At 34.3% G+C, this 9,024-nt stretch overlaps 1 protein-coding gene across 2 annotated transcripts; it reads right to left on the reverse strand.

The window, feature by feature from the left end:
* Positions 1-1,485: 1,485 nt before the first annotated feature.
* On the reverse strand, positions 1,486-8,720 carry LOC105770216 (oxysterol-binding protein-related protein 1C). 2 transcript variants are annotated; one of them, XM_012591314.2, is made up of 10 exons: positions 7,765-8,720; positions 7,313-7,669; positions 6,319-6,418; positions 5,185-5,630; positions 4,730-4,885; positions 3,681-3,848; positions 3,467-3,607; positions 3,098-3,328; positions 2,674-2,787; positions 1,486-1,826 (listed from the first exon to the last, which is right to left on the reverse strand). In XM_012591314.2, the coding sequence occupies exons 1-10, from the start codon at positions 8,362-8,364 to the stop codon at positions 1,659-1,661; spliced, it is 2,481 nt and encodes an 826-aa protein (XP_012446768.1). In that variant the 5' UTR covers positions 8,365-8,720; the 3' UTR covers positions 1,486-1,658. The 2 variants fall into 2 exon arrangements, with proteins under 2 accessions (XP_012446768.1, XP_012446767.1); XM_012591313.2 differs by having other exon boundaries at positions 5,185-5,633.
* Between the last annotated feature and the right edge of the window lie 304 nt (positions 8,721-9,024).

Raw genomic sequence — 9,024 nt, forward strand, 5'->3', positions numbered from 1 at the left:
CCAAATCAATTTTTTCATTTGTTCCAAATGTTAATCAAAGATTGATTGAAATCGAAATAGTTGATCATTATAATCAACTAGGACAATAAATCAATTGGCCACCTTATCTATTAAGATTGTAATATATTAATTACTAGCATTAGAAAGATAATGTTCACAAACTCAATAGTTGTTAATAACATATCATTCAACAAAGGAAATACTGAAATAGTAATAAAAATAACATAATATATAACATATTCAAGAAATTTTATAATACTTATATATAACATTCGTCATAAAAACATTTACACGAAAAATTGAGTTGTAGTAAAGAGTGATTGAAAATGTTTAAAGTATTTTGATTGTTTTAATGTTGAAATGTATATAATGATAAGATTAAAAAAAAAAGATTCATAAAGTTCGGAAAAAATTAAATGGGTAAAATCTAAACTCTTATTTCAACATGTACAAATGTCGAACTCATGCCGGTTAAGGTTAAACTCATATTAATTGAAATACCATATTACGTAAGACATCCATAAAAATGACCATAACCGGAACATCTTGAATATCGAGTTTAAGGAGTTGACACCTCATGTCACAGTCCCAAACAATGGAAGTTAGATTTTGCAATGAATCGTTGACACTATAACATCTAAAATTGTTCAGTATTAAAAATATATATTTTGAAAACTAATCATAAAATATGTTGAGAAAAGAACATTAAAAATTTTAAAACCCTTTTCCCATTGCATAAGGTTTCAAAAGGCTCCATAGTGGATTTTCTCGTTATATATATATTTCTCTTATTTGGAAATTTAAACATTTGATGGGGAAAGAGAATATGTATTTTATTGTAAAATTTAAGTTAATTTACATAAAAGTTTTATATTATTTATACTTAATGGCGGATTTATTAATATAATTAAATTTAAGCTTTGAATTGATCCGACATTTTCTTTTCAATAAAAATAACACTTTTAATGGAATTTTAACTTTTACAAATAGTATTGAAGGGTGACATGTGAGTATAAAATAAATATTACATGTATAAAATTCCACAAACAATATATATATATATATATTTCTCAAAAACAAAATAAAATTTCCTCATTCGACGATTTAATATACAAATCATCTAACATTTCATTTCCATCCGTCTACTATTTTTGCCTTTAGTAGTTTTCACACTTAAAGAAACAAGTAAATTCAATTTCCCCAACATATGCGTGTAAAAATAAAATGGACGTATTAAAACAACTTCAGACAGAGACGAATCATTCAAGTACATAAAAACACTGGTGGTCGGGTCTCTGTTGTTAATCCACAGGCTTGTCAGAAACATTTTATGTCAAAATTACCAAGTTCCAAATTTATATTTTTTATTAGTTGTCGTTTTTGTTTGAGAAACTAAAACGCAGTCGCTGTGTAATTCTTTTCCTTAAATCTCATGGATCACAACTTGTTATCACATCACCAAATATGAATCCAGAAGCAAAAGGATGGAAAAAAACCAATAATCTATTATTTTCTTAATAAACTTTTTAATCTAAAAACTTACATTCTTGTTGTCGGGGCAACCCGAAAATGATTTGGCCCAGTTGATGCGTGCCCCAGCACATCTGGTGAAAAAAATTGAAGAAGAATCAACAAGGAAAAAAATAAGGATTTTTAATTTAGTCAAGGGGATGATCAGAAGGGATTTGGCCAAAAATATCAGGACATGAATCCCATTTCCCTTGCTCTCTAGCCTCCCAATATCCACCAATAAATCGATATGAATCACTGTTTTTATCCTTTGCAAACCACCTTGGCTTCCAACCTCTCTCTTGCATGTTCCGAGCCTGAATTCGATTTGAAAACAGAAACCCCAATTAGACATAAAACAACCTTCAAAAGTATTTGCTAAATCCAGTAGTATAATCAAAAGTACAATTAGTTTTTATTCTTTGTATTTCTGAGATTTGATGCAAACAAATAACATTGATATCAGTGTTAATGAGAAACCGTCTAAATGGTAGACTTCTAAAATCTAACGAAGTATATGAGTTGAAATCCCACAATGCATACGTTCTTTAAGAGAATGAGTTCTTCTACTACTTAAGTTCTATACGCAGCTCAGTGTTATAACATTTCAGAAGTCCATATCAACACTTCGATGGTTTTTCATTAATTCAAGTTTACTTGTTTGCACCAAAATCAAGTGCACAATGATTAAATTATTCAGTTCTATGGTACATGATTAAACTGTACTTTTGGCTATAGTATGACTGCCTATATGTATACTTTAACTGCTAAATCCTTTAACCATAAAGCAACCAAGAAAAGAAAACCTGGGTTTCGGTGAAATCCTCAGTAGGGTATTTAATAACTTAAGATTGATGTTATTTCTAGCTGTATGCACCACTCATGGTTTATGTTTTCACTACATTGGTGGCATCTGCAGGTTAGTTTTATAAAGCCTTGAAATGCTCTTAGTTGAGCTTTTTATATTATCCTCAACTAGGAGTCTAAATCTTGGAATGAGTAAATCACAACTACGGTTTTTGGAAGAACAAAACCAAGTTCCTAACCCACATAACATCTACATGTAATTATAAATCAATAGTTCATGGGCTCTATAACTCTTCCCTAGCCAATTTGCTTCATTGATACATGGAATTTGTTGCAGAAAAGAAAACTAAAACTTACCTGTCGTTGCCGCTGCTCCAACCGCAGCTTCTCTGAATTTGCCATTTCATACTCCCCGTTTTCCAGATACCTTTGATCAGGTCTCAGCCTTGAATCTGTAGGAGGCAACTTTTCCTGTGTACATTAAGGAGATTGAAATCAACATGCCGATTACTGCAAGCAATTCTGAGGGTACCTAGTTGGTGCATCGGTTTCAAAATCATTCCATTTAATTCCTATAGTTTCAAATGGACAAACTAATTTGATCTTTAGGACCAAAATTTCATTACCAAAAATCAAATATAAATCATCAATTCACAAAAACCATCAAGGTATTAGATGTAATTCAGGAATTGTAGGGATAGCCCAAAAATGCAATGAAATATATTTAAGGCATTAGACAGCTGCCTAGTTTTAATCCAATCGAAACTATTATAACAATCACCTTCAGACCAGGAGTGAGCTCATTCAATGTGATGGCAAAACGTGTTAAGTTATATCTGGTGGAGTATTTAGGAGGCTTGCTCCGCTTCCAGAGCAGATGGGTTTCTGACAAAGAGTCCTGTCCTTTTCCCTTTGCAGAACAATCTCCATTCGCATAATGCATGCTCTCATCCCATTTTCCAAATAATGTAGCCACTGTCTTTCCATTTCTATCTTGAACTCCACCATGTACCTGGAATGCAATAAAGTTTTATAAACTGATAAATGCTTATGATGGTTAAAAAGAGGATGATAGAACAATAACATAACTCTATTAAAACAATTTGATATATTTAGTAAATTGATTATTTTTAGGAAGATGAAAGATCACCTGGTGAGGGTTTCTATCTATGATAGACTGCTCCTTGAATTTCAGCTTACATGAATAGTCACGATTCCCCTCTATTCGCATAGTACCATAGTGATCACAGTACAACTTTCCCAGTATGAGATTGTATATTGATGTTGTCACCTGGCAAAAGAAAATCCATTTAAGTTTGGTTACAACACATACGCCTAATCGTTCTTAAATTTTGGAGTTATACCTTACTCCACTTGAACACGTCTCCATCATCAAACTCCAAGGTCAACACACCCACAGGATCTAGCTGAATTGAGCGACCCCAAAATTTGCTCTTTAAATTGCTATCACCCCACAACTTCCATCCTGTACCCTGACAATGACATGCTACAATCATAGGATGATGACTGACCTGACACCAAAAATGGAATAACTATCAGCAACTTCGTGGATAGCATTAAAGCAGAAACAAATTAAAAAAGGACAAAGAAATGAACTGAAAAAAAAAATAGCAAGCAGTGTGCTTTTCTTTTGCCCGTACGGATACTATAAATGATACTGAAGCCTATTAATATTCCCAGTTATTAACACCTAAATGCATAAGTTAATATTTAAGATCGTCTATTAACTACACTTGTAAATTATGAGATTCAAAATCTTTAGCACACACTCCTGTTTCCCCTTACACAAATTTGTTTATGGTTGGCCACCCAAACAATATCATTTTAGGTGATGATTGAATAAATATGCTACCTTATTCCTTACCACCCTATATATTAGCTCTACTCCAGTTGCATCCAAAACAAGGTTGCAACTTTTTGGATTGGTATTAAGACCAGAAAAAGAAAAGGAAGTGACAGAAGAACAATCAAAGAGAAGCAAGCTAAAACAGGAAATCCTAGCTCTGCCTTTCTGTGAACCAAAGGATCAATAATATACTAAACTTGCACAGCTCATGCAGTACAGCAAATTTGGCATCAGGCGTGGCAAACTTGTTTCAACCACATATCACTGTACTAACCAGGTAAAACGAACCAAATAGAATGTGCAAAGTCAAAATTAAGGAAAATATTTTAATGCATGAAATATACAAGCAAAAAAGGTTTTGATGTTCTATGAATATTGAATTTAATAAAGCAATAGGGAGGTCAAATGAACCAGGCCTATTCTTCAGTCAAAGGTTTGGCCTTTAAAGCAAGATTAATATGCTTTAAATTTTGAATAATGATGTGTAAATGCAGAAAAACAGAAAGTAGAAAACAAGGATAGACTATATCTCAAATACAGCCAAACCTTCTCTGAGAAGAAGCGTACACCTTTATCTGGGAAGTCAGCCTCATATGTTTCTCCTAATAATGGATTAAAGGGTTTGCAAATTCTTCCTTCTGTTGAAGAATATCCAGACACAGCAAATGCAGCCACATTAAGAATTCTCATTAGGTTATTTCCCTGCAAATTTTTGAGGGGAAATTATGAGTCCCAGGGAATCTCACCAAAAATCCAGATTGTCAAAGTTTATTAAGGGAATGAACTGCTAAAAGCATAGCAACTAGCCTTTTGCACAGTCAAGTATAAAATAGGTGTGAAAGAGAGAAATGATGGGGAAAAATCAGGTAAAGCCCTCATGTATACTATGACTACGTTAAAGAAGTGATGTGATTACAGATAAATATAAGCGCAGGAAAATTTTATTTTGCAACCAATGCTCTGTTCTCTAAAATAAAATAATATGGAGTTCAAATACTCACCCTTTTACCCCATTCATATGCACGATCAAGCAGATATGAATATTCCAGATCCTCAAAACACTTTTGAAGAGAAGAGAGAGGCTCATTGAAGTAAACAGGAAGACAAACTTTTGTAAGGTCTTTCCCAATATTCTCCTTGATCATTGACCAAAGACTTACACTTTTCTCCCTTTCAACTGGGTCAGGCAACTTTTTTCGCCGTTTAATGCTAGGAAAGTTACTTCCAACAGATTTGACGTAAGGATCAATGTTGTCTTCAGAATCATCAGCAATAGTACCTTCATCATCAGAAGAAAAAGATGATGTCCGGAGATCAGATCCATTGCTTCTGAAAGAACTTGATGACAAAATGTCACGAGTGTCAAAGAATGTATGATCATCTTCATCAGTTTCTTCTTCTGCAGCGTCAACTCTTTCATTATCATCATCTGTGTCGGTTGAACTTCCTTCTGAGTAAGAATTCAAAGAGAAAAGAAAAAAAATTAAGAAAAGAAAGCAGTACTATGAAAACATTTAAGTAATAACAATTTCCATAACCAAACATATAAGAAAGCCATGCACTTGAACGAAGAAGACAGTATAAGCAATTTCTATAACTAAGCAACAAGCTCTATAACAATTTTAATAAGTCAGCTCCAGGAAAGGCCAAGCTTCGGCTGTGGCTCAATGGTCATATACTCCCCCTTAACGGAAGAAAGACCTTGGAGACCATTTCTAAATCCTGCTCCAGCCTATCCGGAAGTCTATCTCTGCACTTAATGATGCATAAGAAAGGGATAAAAGAACGCATAAGGGACAAAGAGCCAAGAATAGCAACTTCAAATTGATGGAAAGAAAATAAACTTATAAAATAGAACAAGTAACAAGTAATAACAAAGAAAAGGCACAGACATGAACCAGCTCATCTTTTGACAACATAAAAAGAAAGCATTATAAGTTGTCTACAAATAAGTATAGGTAAAACTCAGGCACATGTCTGATAGAATTGAAAGAAAAAAAGTTCCTGAACCAATAGCAAGTTGAGAGCACTGATTATAAACATCAACCACACATATCCCAAAACATAATAAATAGTTCAGCATAAATTAAGGGACCAGCAGTTGTAATAAGTACTTCCAATGCCTAGAATCTTACCACTGGACTTGTCTTGCCTTATCATAGAAGAAGCCCCTAGATCAATCAACTTGTTTTGGCTCTCACCAACCACTGTATTCTCCAGATCAACTTTTTCTGTCTACAAAATAAAGTACAAATAGCAGTTTCTTAGCAGAAGACAAAAATGAGAATTAAAACTTTGTTTCAGAAGTTTTTAATTCTGAAAATTAAGCAATTTTAAGTTTTTAATTCTCCACAAGTACATTTGCATGAAAGTTAAAAAGGAAGTGAAAGTACTTTGAGCAGAGTAATTTTAAGTTACTTTTCCATGTACATGTTGATATTCTCAAGGAAAAACAACACGAAAAGGACACCCCATAAAAGAGTCCCCTCCCTCCCCCCTCCCCCGAGAAAAAAAACCAAAACAAAAAAAGAATTACAAATTTTATCTGTACTCATGCTGCTTGGTCAAAAGAATGCTCACATGTAATTAAATTATATCAACTGCAAGTTGAGGAATTTTAAAATTCTTCCAGTATGAAGTAAAACCTTCGGATTACTTGAAGGCCACACACATCACATTTAATTTGCTCCATCAAATAGCCTACCACCAAATATCACCGATCCAACCACCAGCACAACTGCTACTGTCACCGCCATCAATGCCATACAAGTTCCACAACGAATGTCTCGCTATATTGACATTTATTTTATCTCGAATCAACCACAACACCACCAACATTTTATAAACTAAAAAGATGGAGACATATAAGACCAGACTCCTCTCAACTTCTATAACAGAGTATTAGCAAGAGGCACTACCGCAAAAAAAAAAAAAAATCTCCCCCCCCCCCTTATAAAAGCAAAATATCATCAAAATATTCCTTCATGATATCCTAAATATCATACCCCTTTATAATTTCTATGAAGAAAAAAAAAAAGGGAAATCAATGAATTTGTTTTGAAAAAATCAATCAAGTTTTAATCAAATTGAATGAATAGGTATTGTATTATAATTAAGATAAACACATACCTCTAATTGACGCAAGGTATCAATGAGAAGACTTTGTTTCTGTTTAAGCAACACTAGATGGTTCTGCAATGCCGAGAATTCACTCTTCATAATCTGTTCACTATCTTGGATAGCCAATTCGTTTACCCTTTCCTGCATCAGCCGTTGCCTCAACTTTTCAGTTGAAACCGCCACATTGTCCATCGGAGCCATGAGCTCGCTATTTGACATCCTAGGAAACATATCTTTAACCGCCTGAAGCGCCTCCACCCACGCAACCCGATCATCCCGAGCCTCGGCTCGTAAATGAAGCCTCTTAGTTCCGGTGAAGATCGAGAATCTCTTATCATCTGATCTGCTCTCCCTTATAGAGGAAACCTGAGAAAAATTCAAGAATCAAATAATTGAAAAACCAAATCAAATTTGTTTTTGTTTTATTTTCCATTAATTCATTAATATTTCTATTTTTTAACCTTTAGGTGGACTTCACCAAAGGGTTTCCGACGGTTTTGGGAATGACGAGAAATGGAATTGCGATGTCGGGAGATAAGACGGAGAGATTCTTCGCCGATAACTTTGGATCCTCTTTCCGTTTCTTGGCTAACGACGATTTTATCAGGACCGTGGATTTTATAATATGATAAAACTCCGTCCTGCAAAACGAACCATCTCGGTTTCCAACCTTTCCCGTAATTCACCCATTTGTAAAGCACTCCCGATATTCCGTTCCCCACGATGTTGTTTATCTTCACATCCACTTGCGGCGGAGGAGCCGGAGCCGGAGCCAGATTCAGAGCCTTCGAAACCTCTCTTCCCAACGGTGTCCCATTTCTCTGGCTCATCCGATTCAAATCCACGCTACTACTACGGCGATGTTGATTGTTCTGATTTTGATCGGACTGGCACAGGATTTGGACCGTAGATCGAACTGAGTTGGATCTAAATGAAGAGCCGGAAGAGGAAGTGGTCGTTACGGTAGTTACAGGTGGATGAGGAGGCATGGCGACGTTGTCGGGTAAAGGTTTGACTGGGGAATGATCCGATACGGTGGAAATACAACAGAGAGGATGCATAGAATTGAACTTGCTTTTCTTTTTATTTAATAAAATGAAAGAATTAGAAGATTCCAGTAATGACGACGGCTGACGTCGCGTCGGAGCACGGTGGTTGCAGTTAAGCTTTTCATGTAACTGTTATTTTTTCTTGGATTGGCGTTTTTCAAAAGATTTCCTTTTCTTTTCTGCAGAACAATTTGCAGAGACGGTTACAAAATGACAGAAAAAAAAACGACGGCGTTTTGAGCAAAGAAATTGGGCGTTGGAGTGAAGTTCGGCGGAGTATCCCGTGAGAGAGAAAAATCCGGTGAGGTTGGGTACTGGTTTGATTTGAATGAAGACTCTGAATAGCGACGCAACGGATTGTCGATTTTTAAGGAGCTAAAAATCAGATAAAATTAAATTTGATGATTTGTGTGTATACATATTTTTTATGGATTTATATCTTTTTTTTTTCATTTTAATTTAGATATTTTATGTATAAATTTTAATTTTTTTTTGTCATCAATGTATTTTCAATTTATAGTAATGATTAACTTTTTCGTCGTTAAAATACATACAAATTAAATTTTAACCACATAATTAAAAGTTGAGTTGAGAAACTATCACATCGCATCTCTAAATTAATCTCATTTGTATTTTTGTAAATTTTATATAACAAATTTATTAAAAAACAAT

Source organism: Gossypium raimondii, chromosome 5 (genome assembly GCF_025698545.1).
Source record: "Gossypium raimondii isolate GPD5lz chromosome 5, ASM2569854v1, whole genome shotgun sequence".
Classification (NCBI taxonomy): domain Eukaryota; kingdom Viridiplantae; phylum Streptophyta; class Magnoliopsida; order Malvales; family Malvaceae; genus Gossypium; species Gossypium raimondii.

Coding starts and splice junctions, on each gene's coding strand:
- LOC105770216 (XM_012591313.2), bottom strand. CDS start 8,364: ATGCATCCTCTCTGTTGTATTTCCACCGTATCGGATCATTCCCCAGTC. Junction 6,419..7,312: donor ATACCTTGCGTCAATTAGAG/GTATGTGTTTAT, acceptor TTTATTTTGTAG/ACAGAAAAAGTTGATCTGGA. Junction 4,886..5,184: donor CATATGAATGGGGTAAAAGG/GTGAGTATTTGA, acceptor AAAAATTTGCAG/GGAAATAACCTAATGAGAAT.